This window comes from Ranitomeya imitator, chromosome 7 (assembly GCF_032444005.1).
Source record: "Ranitomeya imitator isolate aRanImi1 chromosome 7, aRanImi1.pri, whole genome shotgun sequence".
NCBI lineage: Eukaryota > Metazoa > Chordata > Amphibia > Anura > Dendrobatidae > Ranitomeya > Ranitomeya imitator.
In genome coordinates this window covers 158,022,075-158,044,157 of record NC_091288.1, presented here as the reverse complement: position 1 = coordinate 158,044,157, position 22,083 = coordinate 158,022,075, and the positions used below count along the sequence as shown (strand labels likewise).

Here is a 22,083-nt window from a genome sequence, read left to right as displayed (position 1 = left end):
TTACTGTCCTCGCTCTGTCCTAGAATATCGGGCCCCACTTTGCTGAATCTATTTCATCCCTACGTTTTGTCTTTTCATCTTACTCACAGTCATTATATGTGGGGGGCTGCCTTTTCCTTTGGGGAATTTCTCTGGGGCAAGTCAGGTCTATTTTTCTATCTTCAGGCTAGCTAGTTTCTTAGGCTGTGCCGAGTTGCCTAGGTAGTTGTTAGGCGCAATCCACAGCCGCTTTTAGTTGTGTTTAGGATAGGATCAGGTGTGCAGTCTACAGAGTTTCCACGTCTCAGAGCTCGTTCTTGTATTTTTGGGTATTTGTCAGATCACTGTGTGCGCTCTGATCGCTAAGCACACTGTGTTTCTGGATTGCCTTCATAACACCTGTCATTAGCAAACATAACACAGCGGCTCAGTATTGGGGTATCAGGGGCAGTAATAGGGACACATACGGCAGCAGCGGCTCAGTATTGGGGTATCAGGGGCAGTAATAGGGACACATATGGCAGCAGCGGCTCAGTATTGGGGTATTAGGTGCAGTAATAGGGACACATACGGCAGCAGAGGCTCAGTATTGGGTTATCAGGTGCAGTAATAGGGACACATATGGCAGCAGCAGTTCAGTATTGGGGTATCAGGGGCAGTAATAGGGACACATACGGCAGCAGCGGCTCAGTATTGGGGTATCAGGGGCAGTAATAGGGACACATATGGCAGCAGCGGCTCAGTAATGGGGTATCGGGCAGTAATAGGGACACATACGGCAGCAGCGGCTCAGTATTGGGGTATCAGAGGCAGTAATAGGGACACATACGGCAGCAGCGGCTCAGTAATGGGGTATCGGGCAGTAATAGGGACACATACGGCAGCAGCGGCTCAGTATCGGGGTATCAGGGACAATAATAGGGACACATACGGCAGCAGCGGCTCAGTATTGGGGTATCAGCAGGATGAGGGGATTGTGCAGGTTGGGAATAGATGGTGATGGGGCTGGAATTTGTGAAGTGAAAGGTGTCTGTTTTCTCTGCAGACGAGTTGTAGCTGGAAGAAGTTGTCATGTCGGTCTGGGCCAGATGGAAAATACGGGAAAAATGAGCGATTCCATCATAAAGAATGTCAGCAGTAAGTCATTATCTGTAACTGTGCAGTGATCTCTTATATGTTCTGCAGGGATGGTATCTACCACTGACCATATGGCGGTAATATCTATATTGGTCTTTATATAGAGATTATCTTCAGTAACAGTGCGGTCACCTGCTGAGGTTCTCCTCCACTATTAGGGAGCGTAACCAAGTTGTAATGAAGGTCACCTGGCTAGGGCCCACTCAGAAGCTTCACCCTCCCTGAACCAAAATCCTAGCTACGCCTCTGGGGCTATGTCATTATTTTTTCTTCTTTGAGACCTTTACTGGCCAGCCACGCTGTGGAGTAGTTGGAGGCATGTGATGGAGCATTGTCCTGCATGAAAATCATTTTTTTCTTGAACAATACCGACCTCTTCCTGTACCACTGCTTGAAGAAGTTGTCTTCCAGAAACTGGCAGTAGGTCTGGGAGTTAGGCTTCACTCCATCCTCAACCTGAAAAGGTCCCACAAGTTCATCTTTGATGATACCAGCCCATACCAGTCCCCCACCTCCACCTTGCTGGCGTCTGAGTCGGAGTGGAGCTATCTGCCCTTTACTGATCCAGCCTCTGGCCCATCCATCTGGCCCATCAAGAGTCACTCTCATTTCATCAGTCCATAAAAGCTTTGATGAGTCAGTATTAAGATATTTCTTGGTCCAGTCTTGATGTTTTATCTTATGTTTCTTGTTCAAAGGTGGTCGTTTTTCAGCCTTCTTTACCTTAGCCATGTCCATGAGTATCGTACACCTTGGGCTTTTTGTTACTCCAATAACGTTGCAGCTCTGAAATATGGCAAAACTGGTGGCAAATGGCATCTTGGCAGCTTCATGCTTGATTTTCCTCAATTCATGGGCAGTTATTTTGCGCCTTTTTTGCCCAACAAGCTTCTTGCGACCCTGTTTGCTATTTGCTATGAAACACTTGATTGTTCAGTGATCACGCTTCAAAAGTTTGGCAATTTCAAGACTGCTGCATCCCCCTGCAAGACATCTCACAATTTTGGACTTTTCAGAGCCCGTCAAATCTCTTTTCTGACCCATTTTGCCAAAGGAAGTTGCCTAATAATTAAGCACACCTTATATAGGGTTTTGATGTCATCAGACAACACCCCTCCTCATTACAGAGATGCACATCACCTGATTTACTTAATTGGCAGTTGGCTCTCAAGCCTGAACAGCTTGGAGTAGGACAACATGTATAAAAAGTATCATGTGATCAAAATATAACTTGCCTAATAATTCTGCACACAGTGTATTTCAAGAGCTGTTTTGGTTATTGCACATAATCTTTCTGTTTTTTGGTGCGCTGAATCCGAGAATAACCTCCATTTTATCATAGGACATCAAGTGTCCCGACAATTTAGGTAACTATGTTAAATAAGGCAATACCGTGAAATAAATGGAAATAGATTTACAAAATTAATTTTTTATTACAAATTTTTCATGCAAATTAATTCACTTTTGCAAAGCCATAACGCTAATTTGGGGACACACGGTTGATGAATAAAGTTCTCAAAAACATCAGGACTTTCCATGATGTCACTAACCGCCTGAGACCACTAATCACACAATACTGATGTCAATGGGGACAGACAATAAGCTGCCTGATGATGACTCACTCCAGAGATTATCATAATCATTGCAGGTCCTACAAATAGTCATCACTTTTAGGGCCCCTTTCCACTTGTGTGAGAAAAAAACGGTCCGATTTACGGACCGAAAAAACTGATGTAACGTCTGCAAGTGCCATGCGAGTGTCATGTGAGTGTCATGCGATTTTTTTATCGCAACATCCGTATGACATCCGTATTGCTGTCCGATTTTTACGCACGGGTCTCCTTTGAAAAGCCGGTAATTCAGCGCAGAGTACAGTAAAATCACACTGACAGGTTAGATGAGAGTAGATATATACACATAGAATAGGTATATATACATATATATATATGTCAGGGAGACACCTATATATATATATTTATATTTAATGCAGCGCGAGACAGCTTTAAAGCTGGTAATTCAATTACCGGCTTTTGCTTTCTCCTTCCTAAACCCGACATGATATGAGACATGGTTTACATACAGTAAACCATCTCATATCACCATTTTTTTTTTGCATATTGCAGACTACTAATGTCAGTAGTGTGTATATGCAAAATTTGGCCGTTCTAGCTATTATATTTAAGGGTTAAATGGCGGAAAAAATTGGCGTGGGCTCCCGCGCAATTTTCTCCGCCAGAGTAGTAAAGCCAGTGACTGAGGGCAGATATTAATAGCCTGGAGAGGGTCCATGGTTATTGCCCCCCCCTGGCTAAAAACACCTGCCCCCAGCCACCCCAGAAAAGGCACATCTGGAAGATGCGCCTATTCTGGCACTTGGCCACTCTCTTCCCATTCCCGTGTAGCGGTGGGATATGGGGTAATGAAGGGTTAATGCCACCTTGCTATTGTAAGGTGACATTAAGCCAAATTAATAATGGAGAGGCGTCAATTATGACACCTATCCATTATTAATCCAATTGAATGAAAGGGTTAAAAAAAACACACACACATTATTAAAAATTATTTTAATGAAATAAAAACAAAGGGTGTTGTAATATTTTATTTAACGCCCAATCCACTCAGTGAAGACCCTCGTTCTGTAACAAAAAAAACATAATAAACCAACAATATACTTACCCTCTGCAGATCTGTAAAGTCCAACGATGTAAATCCTTCTGAAGGGGTTAAAATATTTTGCAGCCAGGAGTTCTGCTAATGCAGGCTGCTCCTCGCTGCAAAACCCCGGGGAATGAAGGTAAAGTAGATCAATGACCTATATTTACCTGCATTTGCGGTGAGGCGCCCTCTGCTGGCTGTTCATAGATCGTGGGAGCTTTCCTTGAAAGCTCCAGCTACACTGGAATGGGAAGAGAGTGACCAAGTGCCAGAATAGGCGCATCTTCCAGATGTGCCTTTTCTGGAGTGGCTGGGGGCAGATGTTTTTAGCCGGGGGGGGGGGGGCAATAACCATGGACCCTCTCCAGGCTATTAATATCTGCCCTCAGTTACTGGCTTTACTACTCTGGCGGAGAAAATTGCGCGGGAGCCCACGCCAATTTTTTCCGCCATTTAACCCTTTAATTTACTAGCTACAACGGCCAAATTTTGCATATACACACTACTGACATTAGTAGTGTGGAATATGAAAAAAAAAAGGTGATATGAGATAGTTTACTGTATGTAAACCAGGTCTCATATCATGTCGGGTTTAGGAAGGAGAAAGCAAAAGCCGGCAATTGAATTACCAGCTTTAAAGCTATCTCACGCTGCATTAAATATAAATATATATATAGGTGTCTCCCTGACATATATATGTATATATACCTATTCTATGTGTATATATCTACTCTAATCTAACCTGTCAGTGTGATTTTACTGTACTCTGCGCTGAATTGCCGGTTTTTCTAAGGACACGGGTGCGTAAAAATCGGACAGCACTCGCATGGTGCGAGTGCTGTGCGTTTTTTTTCTCGCACCCATTGACTTGCATTGGCGAGTCTCGTCCGAGAATCGCAGCAATACGCAGCATGCTGCGATTTTTTTCTCAGCCGACACAGATTTTTCTCAGTCCGATTTCGGCTGGGAAAAAAATCGCTAATGGAATGTCACCTATTGATTAACATTGGTCCGAGTGCAATCCGATTTTTTATCGGATTGCACTCATCCGTTTTTCTCACAAGTGGAAAGGGGCCCTTAGAGAAACCCTTTCCCTAGGATTGGGGCATAAGATGAGCGGACTTCTGCCTGCAGGGCTTGGTGTGGGCGCTCCCAGCCGCCATGTCAGGGCCGGTGCAGTGTTGTGGCCACACCGCCGCTATACAGGAGCCTGCACCGTCAGCGCACAGAGAAGAGCGCACCACACCGCTCTGCAGCGCAGCTGGCAGCCCGGCTCCGCCCACACACGTGACTGCTCACGTGCGCATGACGTCAGCGAAGGTCCTTTCACCCCACCAGTGCGTGCTGCTGCAGTGAGGTAGTGTACGGCTGTGTGGCCCCGGGGTGCGCGGGAGAGGGCGGCGCTCATTTTCTCCGCTGTCGGACATGGCTGTGGTGTGGTGCAGTGTGACTGCGCTGTACGCACCGCTCCGCAGGGAGAGTCTCCACAGTGTGTATACACAGTCAGTAGTCGCCGAAGTAGTGTTTAGAGCTGGTGTTCTGTCACTGTGTTCATTACACCGCAGCAAACAGACGGGCAGACTGATGAAGCTGTCTTAAAGAAAAAAAAACAACTGTTTGTTGCCCATATCAACCAATCAGACAGCAGCTTTCATTGTACTAGAGCTGGTTAAAAAATGAGACCAGTGCTCTGATTGGTTACTGTGGGAACGCAGCCATTTCATGCCCCTGCCCCAAGATCCATGCTCTGTGTGTGGTGCCAAGGCTTCTTGCTCCTGGAGGAAACCTGAGACAATGTTGTACAGACTGAAGAATGGGCTGAGGCTTTGGAAGCGCGGCGCTCCTCTCCCCGTTCTTGCACCATGACTGCCGTACGACCTGCGTCAGACATCCAGGCTTGTGTGCATTAGACATTATTGGGGGCCTCCTCATGTTGCCCCCTAGGATATCCATGGGATGGATGGTAACCTAGGTGATGACCGCGGGGGGCTGCACTGATCCGCAGGACTGGGGACTCGGAGCCCCTTTACAAGATGGCGGAGCGGGTCGGACACCTGTCCTCCGCTCCATTCATTTCCTATGGGGGGAAACGCCAAGTCTGCAGCCCCATAGTGAATGAATGGAGCAGCGGTCAGGCCTCCATTCTCCTGATCAGTGTGGACCCCAGCACACGATTAGTTATCGGGTACGCTATAGATGTCCTGTGTATAGGAGATGGCTTATGTTCCATGGACCGCCCCTTTAAGGGTCTCACGCCTGTTCTGTGACCATCATTGTGGCGCTCCCAGTGTGAGCAGAAGCCATGACAGATTTCCCATCAGAGCCTCATTCAGACGCCATTATTTTGTCTCTCCGGATCAGGTTGATCTCCAGGTTTGGCCAATGTCAACATTTATTTTACTAACCTTGTTCCATTTGTTTTTCTCTCAAAAAAAAAAAAAAAAAGCTACATTTCCAACCAAGCCTCTCCTGCCGCCCATTAACCAACCACCCGGGAAAGTTCTCACTTTTCTCCCTTCGTTCCAAGAGCCATAACTTTTATATATTTGTCAATTTGGCCGTACGAGGGCTTGTTTTTTTTGCAGGACGAGTTGTACTTTTTAATGGCACCATCCATTTTACCATCCCGTGTGCAGAAAACGGAACACAAATTCCAAGTGCTGTGAAAAGGTGATGACAAAACATGTTCAGGTTTTTATTTATTTGTTATTTTAGTGGTGAAAACGTTTTGAAATTTGTGAAAAAAAATTGTCAGCCTATTCTGAGATCTGTAACTTTTCTCTCTTTTCTGCTGAATTGACATTTTTACTAATAACATTTTGGGTTCTTATGATGATTTGATCGCTTTTTATAGAATTTTGGGGAAAAGTGCAGCAAATGAAAAGCAGGTTTTGGGGCGTTTAGTTTGCACTTTCAGTAACTTTTTATTTTGATAGAATGGAATTTTTTGGACATGCCGATATCAAATGTGTTTAATTTCTGTGTTTTGAATGCAAAAAAAAAACAGTGAGTTGAGTTTTTTTACTTTTTTTTTATTTTTTTTATTCTACATTATTTTTTTAGGCCTTCTACAGAACTTGAACCCGTGATTGGTCGATCACTTATACTATATATCCCGCACTAATTGCCGTCTCCCATGGAGGTCAGTCTGTGACTGAGCTTCACAGGAAGACCACGATGGCAGATAAAGGCCCAACTGTTGTGGTCCTCCCATCGGTGCCAGCTATTATGTCAGCAGGGGAAGTGGGGGGCGCATTCGATGGAAGCTGGTATGTGATTGAGAATGGCATTTAAATGGTTAAACTTTGGCAATCGGAGCAAGCTCCGACCGCTTCAGTTGCAGGCAGATGCCTGCCGTATAACACAGCCGCCATCTGCCTGGGATGAAGCTCCTGAGCCAGATTCTTGCTTTCCTTAGCAACTTATGATAATAATTTTACGTCGTAGGTCATTAAGCGGTTAAATAGTAAAAAAAAAAATGATTTGAGTGGGTGAGCTTGATCTGTGACATGAATCAACAATGGGCGTTTCCGTTTTTTTTTTCTTCCCAACGGATATTTGGTCCACAAAATAAAACGGATGTGTTACCAGTCTGATAAATAGTGAAATCCACAGGCCTCACATGATTAGCAGACATCTTTAATTAAAGGGCTCTCTATGGGTGAGCTGAGCTCCTTGTCCTATGTGTCTGCGGGGCATCAATCAGTGGTTCCTGGGAAAGGGAGTCACAATGGCTACCACTCTCTGGCCTCTTCTAATATTAGGTGGAATGTAGCTAATGTGGGTACACACTAATAGAAATAGGCAGTAAAAGATATATTCAGAGAGTTGTTGCTCAACAGTGGGTCCAAAGATGAAGCATACAGACCGCTAACCGGGGGTGCTGGTAGCTGTAAGACCATCCTGGTCATCATCGTTCTCACATTACAGTAGTGGGGAACCCCTTTAATAAGGAGATTGGTACAAGACGTAACCATGAAAACTGTGTGTACAATGTGTCAAATCACTGACATTTCTGATAATCACATTTAATTCTGCTCTTTATTTCTCTGCTAGATGGATCTTCAGTTGCCTTGCAGTGACCAGGTTATGGACCCCGATCAAGCAGCATTGTGTGATGCCTTCCAGAGAGACTTTCTTTGTTGCCGGCGTATTGGAACCTTGCCATGGAAGGTGACATTTGACCTGATTGCCTTGTTTGATCAGCAAAGTTAGTGCTCCTTCTTAAGGGGAAGGAGTTTCTTCTCCCTTCCAGAGTGGATAACTATCCACCAGAATCCCCCGCTATCCACCAGAATCCCCCCCGCTATCCACCAGAATCCCCCCCGCTATCCACCAGAATCCCCCCCGCTATCCACCAGAATCCCCCCACTATCCACCAGAATCCCCCCCGCTATCCACCAGAATCCCCCCCGCTATCCACCAGAATCCCCCCCGCTATCCACCAGAATCCCCCCGCTATCCACCAGAATCCCCCCCGCTATCCACCAGAATCCCCCCCGCTATCCACCAGAATCCCCCCCGCTATCCACCAGAATCCCCCCCGCTATCCACCAGAATCCCCCCCGCTATCCACCAGAATCCCCCCCGCTATCCACCAGAATCCCCCCGCTATCCACCAGAATCCCCCCCGCTATCCACCAGAATCCCCCCCCGCTATCCACCAGAATCCCCCCCTCTATCCACCAGAATCCCCCCTCTATCCACCAGATTTCCCCCCCGCTATCCACCAGAATCCCCCCCCGCTATCCACCAGAATCCCCCCCTCTATCCACCAGAATCCCCCCTCTATCCACCAGATTTCCCCCCTCTATCCACCAGATTTCCCCCCTCTATCCACCAGATTTCCCCCCTCTATCCACCAGATTTCCCCCCTCTATCCACCAGATTTCCCCCCTCTATCCACCAGATTTCCCCCCTCTATCCACCAGATTTCCCCCCTCTATCCACCAGATTTCCCCCCTCTATCCTCCCGCTATCCACCAGATCCCCTCTATCCACCAGATCCCCAGCTCTAGGTTACAAGCCTCTTGTTAGTCAGTGGATTGGAAAGATGTTTTTTGTGAGGGGACAGTTACTTCAGTAAGGGCGCATCCACACATCTATTACCTGTTTTTCATCTGTCAAAAACTGGACGTTTCTCTTGCATGTGTTATGCATGTTTTTGTTAATCTGAAGGAGGTAAATGCCAAACTTTTTAGTTGTCACTTAGCAATGCATTGATTGAACATGGATGAAAAACTGATGTAAAACACATCTTCTGTTTTTTTTTAATTTGTATTTAACAAATCTCCATAAGCTTTAATGACAGAGTCTGATCCACAAAAACCAATAAGAATATGACATGTACTGAGTTTAATGGATTGACTACATGAATTCGGATGTGTGTCTATGGGTCATAAAACGGGATGAAACAAGGATGTGAAAAATGGATGTTTGAATGCAGCCTAAAGAGCAAATACTACTGATCGAGTGGTAACGCTGCATCATACTGGGACCCACCTGCCTGGGAAAGGGTTGTTCTCTATTAGTAGTCTTACTAGTAAGAAAGCTGTTATTAAGAGTTAGAATTAGAGCCGGGGATCCGTACATTGCTTATTTGCCCCGGAGCGGGAGCAGAGTACCCAGCAAGTCTCTGCAGTTCTGCCTGTTGATCTGATATTATCCCATGCTTCTCTTCTCTAGGAATTGGACCATCAGTTGAGCCTACAGCCTTCATTTGCTCTCAGTGTTTTGGAAAAGGTAAAACCAATTCCTCTGCTATTGATCATTACCATTGCTGATGTCCTGTACTTTCATGAAACCAGCTTACAGCACTATCTGTGCTTCCGTCTTGATGAAGTGTACATAAATGACTGCTGAACCCGGTGCTTGCATGTTCTATTGATAAAAAATAATCTGTATAAGGCCACATTCGCACGTTCAGTATTTTTCATCAGGAGTGGGTGAAAATTTCAGAATACTGAACGTGTAAACGTGGCCTAAGACTAATTAAAGGGGTTGACCTGGATTTTTAAATAAAAATGGTTCCAATGCAGGGACTTTGATAAAGGAACTAATAATCAGCAGCTTCAGTGGCCCACCGGTTTTTGTGCCAACAGCTGAGGCGGCGGTCCAACGTGGTGGCAGGGAATTCACCAGGTATTAGTTCTCTAGATTTTTTTTTTTTCTGCCTTTTTTTTTTTTATAAATATTGGGAACAACCCTTTCAATGGTAACATAAAGGAGACACTTACTAAGGGGAAGTTTTCTGGTACGTAATCCGAAGTTAGCCTTAGGCAAGTGGGAGCATTTTTAATTCAGGGGGGCATGCTGATCCGTCTAGAAACTAATCACACTATTGGGTAATTGCATCTTATGCAGTCAGGTCATTGTGGAAGTTGTAGTTCCATTGCTGATAAATATAGTACAGTGCTGGTCTGTGGTAGACTATGTATTACTTGGTTGCTAATGCGTGCCTTTCTTCTTCACAGACCATCAATCATCCAGTTTGTCAAAAGTGTCCACCATCATTACAGTACAGAAGACTATTTTTATCCGAGTTAATCAAAAAGGTAAAAAGGTGATCATTCACACTGTACATTTTGGTGAAAGGAGGTTCCCAGCTCAGAAACTGCTGAGACCATGTAGAGACAGATTCCTGCCTACTGTCTGAAAGGGGTTTTCCCACAAAGTTAATTTTAATCAACATTTTGATCAACATATCTTGGAATAATAATAAGTTCCACAATTGGATGTGTTAACAAAAATGTTCCTGTGCTGAGATAATCTTATAAATGTGCCCCTGCTGTGTAATGTCCGTGTCTGACCGTGCAGGAACATGGTCTGATCATACCACAGCTCCTGGGAAGGGGAGGAAGCAAAAGAGAGTAAACAGACATTACAGCACGGGATCACAGCTGATTCTTTCTGTGAGGTAAAACATTGCTTAAAAACAGGCAGGGAAATGTTTTGCCTCACAAAAAGAATCAGCTGTGATCTCATGCTGTCCTGTCTGTATACTCTTTTGCTTCCTCTCCGTTCCCAGGACCTGTGGTATGATCAGACCATGTTCTTGTACGGTCAGACACAGGCATTACACAGTACACAGCAGGGACACATTTATAAGATTATCTCAGCACAGGAACATTTTATTTAATCACATCCAATTGTGGAAGTTACTATTATTCCAAGCTCCGTTGATTAAAGTGTACTTTGTTTGTAGGAACCTGTCAGCAGGTTTGTTCTCAGTAAACTACAGGCGCTGTCAGTTTGGCGCCATTATACTGATTAAAATAATACCTTGGGTGATGAAATCCGTCTTGTGGTTGTTCTTTATTCAGCATTTTCAGTTAATGAGATTCTCGTGCTTCGGGGCGGCCTCTGGGGGCGTCTTTATGTGATGCTCTGCTCGGATATCCATCCTTATGGCCTATGACAGGTTACTGATCCTTCACTGACCTGCCCCCTATTTTATATTACTGTATATCTTATTGTTTAAAAAAATAAAATAAAATCACATTAATCACTCAGGCAGCGGTGCCTGCTCTGTGGCATGATACGATCTATAATATCCATATTTTCATAAATCTAAAACATCGGATCACAGATATCCAGGTATCATTTTATTGAGCTTCCTATGACTTCCATGCCCATGTAGACGGCTTAGGAGGGACAACCCTACTGATGGATTCCCTTTAAGTGATTTATCAGGCTCTCCGAAAACTCTGTATACACATTCGCTCAGGAGGGTGATGTGTGTAAAATGGGGCAGGCCATGAGTGTAAGGGAATCTGTGAGCTGTTTGTTCTGTTATCTGAGATTAGCATGATGATGATAATGTGTGCAAAACTGTAAAGCACTGCGGAATATGTTAGCGCTATATCAAAATAAAGATTATTATTATTATGTAGTGGCAGAGACCCCAATTCCAGGGATGTGTCACTTACTGGGCTATGTGCTGTTTCAATACAATCGGTTTTATCAGGCCTCCTGCACGTGAGACCTAATCTGGCAGTGATAACCTCCAGCTGATAAAACACTAATTGTATTGAGACCACAGCAGACAGCCTAATAAGTGACACATCGCTGCTAACATCTTGCTGATTGAAAGCCAACTCCCCGCTTTCGATCAGCATGACATCGGCAATGACGCCCCATTGACAGAGCAGAGCTTTGTGGATGTGACGCCACCGAAATCCACAGCATTGCCGGCGGGAGCAGTCCGCTTCCACTCTGAGCCAGCAGAGATCGGTGGTGAGCAGAAGAGGCAAGAAGTTAGCAACTGCCTGTCTGCACGTTCTCAGCTCCATCGGGTAAGATTAAGTCCCAGATAACCCTTTAACTTTGTATAATGATTATAGTAAGCTGCTGTGTAAATCTTCTCCGCTGCGCAGCAGATGGATCATTCTTTGTTTTGCTATTTTCTACACGTCGTCTGTGAATAAAAGCCGTACATTTCTCTGTGGGTACAACTGTATTGTTTCTATTTAAATATGAAGCTGCATAGTGAAGACGTATTATGTGCTGAGAATTATACATATTGAAGATGATATTAGGCTCGTAATTCTTCACTCCTCCTTCTCTGCAGCATGAGCGTACAGGAGCAGAACCTCTGGATGATTTATATGGCGTATTGGCGGAAATCTTAAATTCAGAAGACGCTGCAGTTTGCTACAAAAGCTACTGTTTGGTAAGTGTTGGCGGGTACACTAATGAGAGGAATAATAAGGCAGCACTAACCTTACTGGAGCCAAGAGAGACGTCTCGTTCATTTAGCTTTACATGGGTAAGGATTCACACTCTCAGGAAGGCATTAGGTAGCGTTCACACAGGCAATGCGGTTTGGTCCAAACGTGCAGTTTTATTACTTTTCATAAAACTCTAAAGGATTCGAAACCAAAAACGGCCTCTTCTGGGTACAAAGGTATGACCACATGTAAACCGTTCATTCAGCAGGCACATATATCAGTGTGGGCTCATCCTAACCGATTACAGTACTTACTTCCGGAGCAGACTTCATACACAGAAGAGGCCCCGATCCCACCAGTCTCTGTATACCCTTCAGCCCGAGCGTCAGAAGCTTCCAGCTCCAAACAGAAGTGTCCAACGCTGGGCACAGTTTACACTGAACAGGCTGCTGCTTGCACATGATTCTCTGCAGCTCCAACACACATACTTCTCAGCTTTCCTAGCTGACCCATGAAGTCTCCATCCAGTGAGAGACCTGAGCACGTCTATCTCTCAGCTACAGCTCACTGCTTCCGCTCCAGCAATGTGTGCCGTTAGCATAGTAAACTATGGTTTTGTGTCTGCCTTAGGCTACTTTCACACTTGTGTTGTTAGGCGTACGTCGCAATGCATCATTTTGGAGAAAAAAACGCATCCTGCAAAGTTGCCCGCAGGATGCGTTTTTTCTCCATTGACTTGCATTAGCGACACATTGCGACGTATGGCCACACGTCGCATCCGTCGTGCGACGGATTTGTCGTGTTTTTAGCGGACGAGACACACAAAAAAGTTCAATGTAACGTTTTTTGAGCGTCGTGTCGACCATTTTCGACCGCGCATGCGCGGCCGAAACTCCGCCCCCTCCTCCCCGCTCATCGCAATGGGGCAGCAGATGCGTTGTAAAACTGCATCCGCTGCCCACGTTGTGCTACATTTAACACACTGTCCGTCGGTACGACACATGGCGACGACCCCGTACCGACGCCAGTGTGAAAGTAGCCTCAAACAGTCAGGCACTGCCAGAATAAAGGCCTAAATTACTGTGTACCCCCTTATCCTAAATGGCTCCATCAGGGGTTCCACTCAATCCTACTTTCTTGAGATTTAGATGCAAACCCCGATGCCGCCTCTAACTTAGCCTAATATGTACGGTCACTTTAGAAGTGGTTTCTGTTGTGAATGTTTAGTTTTTCCAAATTAATAAAGCAGGTGTCATTCAATGCGAAACGAATAAGCCCCAATGGTTGCCTGCATGATTTTCTTAAAAACCAGCCATCATTTTAATTTTTATTTAATAAATCAATAGTACACATGAAAATATGCAACTTTTTTAATATAGCTTAGTAGATATATTAGATTCTTTCTCCTCCTGGATTGATCTTTCTCTCTCAATACATGGTTAAAATCTAGATTCAGTGAGGACCCCTTTTCCTATCACAGTATAGTAGAGGACTGTTGGTGCTTATAAAACTCTATGGAAGGGGAGGAGCTGCAGTCAAGCCGCAGGCTCAGTTCTCCATAGACCTTTATGGGCACTGTCATCTCCTATATCAGTGATGGGAAAGTCTGTATGCGAAGACAGATTTTACCCGGGCATTGACAATTTTGAAAATCAGCTTTGAGAAAGAAAGATGAAGAGGTGAAAGAGGCAGATTTCTTCTATTACAGAGTTTCTTACTTACACATGTACTATTGGTTTCTGAACAACCAGTCACTTAAAGCTGTATATCAGAAATTGCTGCTGCAATCCTTCCAAACATTCACCTCCTAAGGCTTAATGAGAATTGCCTTCAGAATGCTGAATTCTGTTTTTTGTACACGTGTAAAGAAAATGAGTAGAGAACAGTCAATGCTTGGTTGCCTGACTCTCGGTAACCTAATGGTATGGCTGCAATGCAGTCTAATTAATCAGGCTTTCCACATTGTGCTAATGAGGACAGGCTCTTCCTGATATGAAGATGAGTAATTAAGAGATCCCTTACATGCCGTCCAAACCCCTGAATGCATGCAGTTACATAGAGCTCGGGGCATAACGTCATATGAGCGGCATCCCAAATCACTGACAGTGGGTACATGCTGCCCCATCCACGGGCATCGCGAATAAGACATTGGCTGTATGATTCCAGCCAGGTACAATGCTCAGCATAAATCAGTACACCCCTTTGAAAAGTAAAATGTAAATCAATATCTCGCTGAAAAAAGGAACAATTTCCTACATTTTGACAAGGCTGCGTTTCATAGAACATTTTTTAACCCATAACATGAAAGTTAGGTTAATATTGTAACATGCCAAAATTTTCAGTTTTACGTAAATTGGTTCTTGCAAAAATGAGTACACCCATATCAAAACATACTGCATCTAATATTTTGTAAGACCTTCGTAGATTTTAAAGACAGCTCCAAGTAATCTAGGCATGGAATGAAGAAGTTGGCGACATACTGCAACATCTACAGCAGCTTTCTCGTTCGTCTTATTGGGGGACACAGACCCATGGGAGACAATAAAATAAAGTTGGCTCCTCCCAAGCAGACTATACCCTGCATGCTGGAGCCAGTAGTGATGGGCAGTCCGGCACTTTTTGGTGATCCGGCTCTCATGGCTCCGCTCACTAAAAAGAGCTGGCTAAACGGATCCCCATTGAATGTGTGTTCAGGCGCCCGAAACCATGCCCACCTACAGCAGAAACTCCGCCCACTTGCTAGAAACCAATGAAATTAATGAGTGGCTGGAGTTTTGCTCAGGCGGGCGGGGTTACGCCCACCGAAGTCCAGTATTTTACGCCTAGTGAGAGCCATTCAGGGATTTTAGTGGCTCTCACTGGCGTGCCGGCTCCCATCGTTCACAGCAGGGAGCCGGCTCTTTGTGTCAGATCGTTCGCGAACGACACATCACTAGGAGCCAGGCTTCCTCGGTTTAGGGTAGTGTTGGTTGGAGGCATGGTCTGTCTCAAACCTGTCTTAGGTTAGGCGCTATCCATCTGTTTGATGGACAGAGTGTAATTGTGCACTCGTCCTGGATCCATATCAGTTGGTAATACTAAGGGAGATGATGGATAGTTTTAGGTCGGCAGTGGACACCTCTCTGGGAGTGACAGCTGCGCTGCCTCCTCCCATTACCATAACAGGTTTCTTTAGGAAGGGTAAGCAGTGGCTAGATCCTTTTCCAACCATGTGGAGTTTACTAGTGTGTTACAGAAAGCAATGTGGTGCCAATATTCAAAAAGGGCTCTAAAAGTGAACCTGGAAATTATAGGCCAGTAAGTCTAACCTCTATTGTTGGTAAAATATTTGAAGGGTTTCTGAGGGATGTTATTCTGGATTATCTCAATGAGAATAACTGTTTAACTCCATATCAGCATGGGTTTATGAGAAATCGCTCCTGTCAAACCAATCTAATCAGTTTTTATGAAGAGGTAAGCTATAGACTGGACCACGGTGAGTCATTGGACGTGGTATATCTCGATTTTTCCAAAGCGTTTGATACCGTGCCACACAAGAGGTTGGTACACAAAATGAGAATGCTTGGTCTGGGGGAAAATGTGTGTAAATGGGTTAGTAACTGGCTTAGTGATAGAAAGCAGAGGGTGGTTATAAATGGTATAGTCTCTAACTGGGTTGCTGTGACCAGTGGGGTACCGCAGGGGTCAGTATTGGGACCTGTTCTCTTCAACATATTCATTAATGATCTGGTAGAAGGTTTACACAGTAAAATATCGATATTTGCAGATGATACAAAACTATGTAAAGCAGTTAATACAAGAGAAGATAGTATTCTGCTACAGATGGATCTGGATAAGTTGGAAACTTGGGCTGAAAGGTGGCAGATGAGGTTTAACAATGATAAATGTAAGGTTATACACATGGGAAGAAGGAATCAATGTCACCATTACACACTGAATGGGAAACCACTGGGTAAATCTGACAGGGAGAAGGACTTGGGGATCCTAGTTAATGATAAACTTACCTGGAGCAGCCAGTGCCAGGCAGCAGCTGCCAAGGCAAACAGGATCATGGGGTGCATTAAAAGAGGTCTGGATACACATGATGAGAGCATTATACTGCCTCTGTACAAATCCCTAGTTAGACCGCACATGGAGTACTGTGTCCAGTTTTGGGAACCGGTGCTCAGGAAGGATATAATGGAACTAGAGAGAGTACAAAGGAGGGCAACAAAATTAATAAAGGGGATGGGAGAACTACAATACCCAGATAGATTAGCGAAATTAGGATTATTTAGTCTAGAAAAAAGACGACTGAGGGGCGATCTAATAACCATGTATAAGTATATAAGGGGACAATACAAATATCTCGCTGAGGATCTGTTTATACCAAGGAAGGTGACGGGCACAAGGGGGCATTCTTTGCGTCTGGAGGAGAGAAGGTTTTTCCACCAACATAGAAGAGGATTCTTTACTGTTAGGGCAGTGAGAATCTGGAATTGCTTGCCTGAGGAGGTGGTGATGGCGAACTCAGTCGAGGGGTTCAAGAGAGGCCTGGATGTCTTCCTGGAGCAGAACAATATTGTATCATACAATTATTAGGTTCTGTAGAAGGACGTAGATCTGGGGATTTATTATGATGGAATATAGGCTGAACTGGATGGACAAATGTCTTTTTTTGGCCTTACTAACTATGTTACTATGTTACTATGGGAACAACCCAGACCGATGCTCTCAGAAGCATAGCCGTATGGAGGTTTTATATCCCTTCCCAGCAGAGCTGGTGGCTTCTTGGTCTACTCCCACCGGTGATAGATACTCCGGTATCTCTCTTATCTAAGGTGACCACTCTACCTCTTGTTGAAATTGCGGCGCTTAAGGATTCCTCGGACAGGCATATAAAGTTTTGTGGCGAAGTCCGCTTTTGAGGCAGCCTTTTTTGCCCTTTGTCGAGCCTTTTCTGCTACCTGGGTTTTCAATATGATAAAGGCATGGGCTAGGAATTTATGGCAGTATGTTGGCTGGTTACTTTACTTTACTGTTAGGGCAGTGAGAATCTGGAATTGCTTGCCTGAGGAGGTGGTGATGGCGAACTCAGTCGAGGGGTTCAAGAGAGGCCTGGATGTCTTCCTGGAGCAGAACAATATTGTATCATACAATTATTAGGTTCTGTAGAAGGACGTAGATCTGGGTATTTATTTATTATGATGGAATATAGGCTGAACTGGATGGACAAATGTCTTTTTTCGGCCTTACTAACTATGTTACTATGTTACTATGTTACCAGGATCTGGGATTAGCCAAGATCACTGATCAGATTGCACAGCAGGGAAGTATCTTTGTTCAGCATCTTTAAAAAAAGAAAAAAGGATCTGAAAAACAGCACTTCTGTATGGGACTATATCAGTAGGTAGAGATAACTAAGGAAAAATGTGGAACTCGCACTCTGTAAGGCTATGTTCACATTAGCGTTCCGCTAATGTGCGTCGCTGTTGCGTCGGCGACGCGCCCCTATGTTTAACATGGGGGACGCGTGCGTTTTTTTTGTTGCGTTTTCCGACACGTGCGTCGTTTTCGACGCTAGCGTCGGACGCAAGAAAATGCAACAAGTTAAAAAACACGTCGCAAAACGCACCGGCGCGCAACGCTAATGTGAACGTAGCCTAAGTGGCTTGAAAACAAGTCAGAAACGCAACCAAGTCTTCAATGAATTATAACCTGCCTGCAGCGTTCACCTGGGCGTCTATCTTGACGCCGCAAAGAGAGCATCCGTGGATGAGAAGGAGTGGTCTGCTTAGGTGCAAGTTTTAGCATCATAATTCACCGGAAAGTATGGAGGGCGAACCTTGCTTCAAAGATATCTTTGACGGGTCTACCTTTCTAAGGGTCTCACTTATTTGGGACCAGGTTAGATAAGATATATCGGAGGCAACAGGCATCAGAAGCACTCTTTCCTCATTTCAGGGCCAGCCGCTCTTTTTAAAGGTGTGGGGGACAGTCAGTGATATTTGGGTTAGGGAGGAGATCTCTGCACTTTTTGTTTCTTTATAAGGTAGCTTTCCTTATAAATAACAAAAGACTGACTGGCACTTCCAAGCTAATGTGAATAGGCGCATACTAGGAACAGCCACCTCCATATACAATATACAAAAAAGTTGCACTCTGTCGTGCTAAAGCATGGAATCAATGCAATATGAATAACAATACTGTTCTGGATAGTAAGAAAAAATTAAGACGCTTAGCACATAATTTGATCAATTCATGCATGCACAGCAACCAGCGACAAGGTGTTGGGACCCTATGTGTCTAGCGTGAATAACTCTCTTAGACCGAAGTCTGAATTCCTGGGTCAGACTCTTCTCTGACTGAGCACTCCGCCCTTCATCATGCGGTGGTTTTAATTATAGCAGGATCCTACCTACCCATAAATACAGACTATAGAGAGGTATCCACATTTACCCAGGAATTCAGACTTCAGCCTAAGAGAGTTATTCATACTGGGCATGCGTGAATTGGCCAATTATATGCTAAGGGTCTCAATTTTTTCTTATTATCCAGACCAGTATTGCTATTCATATTTCATTTATTCCATATCTACATGCTTTAGCACGACAGAGTGCAGCTTTCCTTATAGACATCACTTCTATTAGGAGGGTCTCAGAGATTGCGTCTCTGTCTTCATCAGGGTAAGGTAGTGTTGAGGCCAGTTCCGTCTTTTCTCCTGAAAGTGGTATTGAGCTTTCACCTTAATAAAGATGTTGTTTAACTACCGTATATACCCGAGTATAAGCCGACCCCCCCTAACTTTGCCACAAAAAACTGGGAAAACTTATTGACTCGAGTATAAGCCAGGGTAGGAAATGCAGCAGCTACCGGTGAATTTCAAAAATAAAAATAGATGCTCCATACCGTTTATTATGGCCCCATAGATGCTCCATATAAAGCTGTGCCATATATAATGCTCTGCACCGTTGATCATTGCCCCATAGATGCTCCATATAAAGCTGTGCAATATATAATGCTGCTGCTGCTGCAATAAAAAAAAAAAATCACATACTCACCTCTCTCTTGCTCAGGACGCCGGTGCTTTCAATATTTACCTGCTCCTCGTGCGGCTCCGTCTCCAGCACTGACGCTCAGCAGAGGGCGCGCACTGACTACGTCACCGCGCCCTCTGACCTGAGCGTCACAGCAAGAAGACGCTGGAGACGGAGCCGCACCAGAGCGAGGAGCAGGTAAATATCGCACAGCGCTCCCCTCCCCGTAATACTTACCTGCTCCTGGCGCGGTCCCTGCAGTCCCTGCCTCTTCCACCGCTGCATCTTCTTCCTGTATTGAGCGGTTCGCAGTTACCGATCATTGCAGTCATGAATATGCGGCTCCACCTCTACGGGAGGTGGAGCCGCATATTCATGACTGTAATGAGCGGTGCCATGTGACCACTCAATACAGGAAGAAGATGCAGCGCTGGAAGAAGCAGGGACTGCAGGGACCGTGCCAGGAGTAGGTAAATATAACTACACAGCCCCCGCTCCCCCTCCCCTGCCGACCCCCGGGTATATGACTCGAGTATAAGCCGAGATGGGGACTTTCAGCCCAAAAAAATGGGCTGAAAATCTCGGCTTATACTCGAGAATATACGGTATGTTGTGCCTGGCACCATCTCATTCTAGGGAGAAGGCTCTGCCCAGGTTGGATTTTGTTGGAGCCATAAGGTATTTTTTACCAGCCACTGCCTCATTTAGGTGTTATGATTCTTTGTTTATTATACCAGAGGGTCCCCTTAAGGGTCAGTCTACTTCTAAAGCGACAATTGCCCTGTGGATCAAGACTGCTATTATCCAGGCTTATAAGGCTAAGGCCATAGTGTCTCCTTTTAGGATTAGGGCACACTCTACTTGGGCGGTGGGAGCTTCCTTGGCTGTTCGTCATCAGGCATCGGCTTGGCAGCTGTTTAAAGCTGCTACTTGGGCATCGGTGCATGCTTTTTCTATATTTTACAGGGTGCAAGCTTTCACCTCGGCAGATGCAAGCTTTGGTAGGAAGATACTGCAGGCGGTAGTAGCTCAGACTTCCTCTTAGGCTACGGCGGAAAACTATGTGGTAATGGCTTGATATTTAATACTACCCACCCTAGAGACAGCTTTAGGATATCTTGTGGTTTTGTGTCGCCCAATAACATCAACGAGAAAAGATTTTACAGTAAGTATGAAATCTACTTATTTCTTGCAGTTTTCTTTGGGGATACAGCTCCCTCCCATGGTTGCTTGTTTGGGTGTTTAGTTGTTTCTTCTTGCCTTAATTCTTTTCTCTTCCTACTGCTATCCACAAAACTGAGGAAGCCTGCTTCAGCAGGCAGGGTATAGTGTGTTGGGGAGGAGCCAATTCTAATTAATCACAATAATAGTGTCATCCTTCATGTAGAAGCAAACTAACCTGTGGTTCTTTGTCGTCGTCCCCATGAAGACTACGAAGAACAGCTATTACGGTAAGTGAAAAATTAACTTTTTTCCATTCTTCAAGAACTGCCTCTTTTAGAGCATTGGTGCTGAATGGAGAGTGACGCTCAACTTGTGTCTTCAGAATTCACCATAGGTGTTTGGTTGAGTTCAGATCAGGAGACCCACTTGGACACTGAATCAGTTTCACCATGTTCTTCTTCAGAAATTCAACAGTGGTCTTAAATATGTATCTTGGCTCATTGTCATGTTGGAAAAGTGCAAGTCTACCAAGAACATGGAGTGGTGGTAGCATTGTCTTTCAATATAGAGCAGTGCATCTATGAATTTGTGATACCATCAATGAAAAGTAGATCCCCGACATCAGGAGGACTCATGTAGCCCAACATAAGTACAATACCACCACGTTTCACTGTAGGCGTCGTGCATTTTTCTTTGTACTTTTTGACGCCATACAATTTTGAAGCCATTAGATCCAAAAACATTTATTTTGGTCCCATTACTCCAGAGTAGTGATGAGCGATTGTACTAGTTGCTCGGGTGATCTCCGAGTATTTGTAACTGCTCTGGGATTTAGTTTTTGTTGACGCAGCTGCATGATTTACGGCTGCTAGCCAGCCTGAGTACATGTGGGGGTTGCCTGTTTGCTAGGGAAATCCCCACATATATTCAAGCTGTCTATCAGCTGTAAATCATGCAGCTGAGGCACCGAAAACTAAATCTTGAGCACTTAAAAATACTCGGAGATCAACCCGAGCAACGAGTATACTTGCTCATCACTACTCCAGGGTATAGAGTCCCAGTAGTCTTTATATTTTTCAATATGGACAAATTGTTTTGCGCATGGGCTTTAGAAGATGTTTCCTTTGTGGACAACACCCGTGCATGCCAATCCTCTGCAGTGTGCACTGTATTGTGCCATGGGAAAAAACTCACCCCTGTTTGGCTTTCATCTTTTTTAGCTACCTGTATCGAACTTGCATGTCAATTTTCTTCAACCCTTCTTATCGGAAGATGCTCCTGTTTAAGTGTTAACTTCCATGGTTGGCTTGAATGTGTCTGAGATAGTTGCTGTTCCCTCTTTGTTACATTTTTGTATAGCTTTTGCTACAGTATTGCGACTGATAAGTGAAGCTTTGCTGATCTTTTTGAAGCCTTCACCTTTCTTGTGTAGATAAATGTTTTTCATTCAAAGGGCTTGTGGC

At 44.6% G+C, this 22,083-nt stretch overlaps 1 protein-coding gene across 5 annotated transcripts in view; it reads left to right on the top strand.

The window, feature by feature from the left end:
- The window catches only part of EEF2KMT (eukaryotic elongation factor 2 lysine methyltransferase), a 53,293-nt gene that overhangs the window by 9,780 nt on the left and 21,430 nt on the right, over positions 1–22,083 (top strand). Inside the window, exons 1-6 of one of the 5 annotated variants that reach the window (XM_069733966.1) lie at positions 5,073–5,128; positions 6,357–6,441; positions 7,828–7,944; positions 9,457–9,513; positions 10,245–10,325; positions 12,341–12,442. In XM_069733966.1, the coding sequence (XP_069590067.1) occupies positions 7,828–7,944; positions 9,457–9,513; positions 10,245–10,325; positions 12,341–12,442 (357 nt within the window). In that variant the 5' untranslated portion in view covers positions 5,073–5,128; positions 6,357–6,441. Of the gene's footprint in view, positions 1–5,072; positions 5,274–6,303; positions 6,442–7,827; positions 7,945–9,456; positions 9,514–10,244; positions 10,326–12,340; positions 12,443–22,083 lie in introns of those variants that run through there. The other 4 variants (XM_069733967.1, XM_069733969.1, XM_069733965.1 and 1 more) reach the window with 4 other exon arrangements.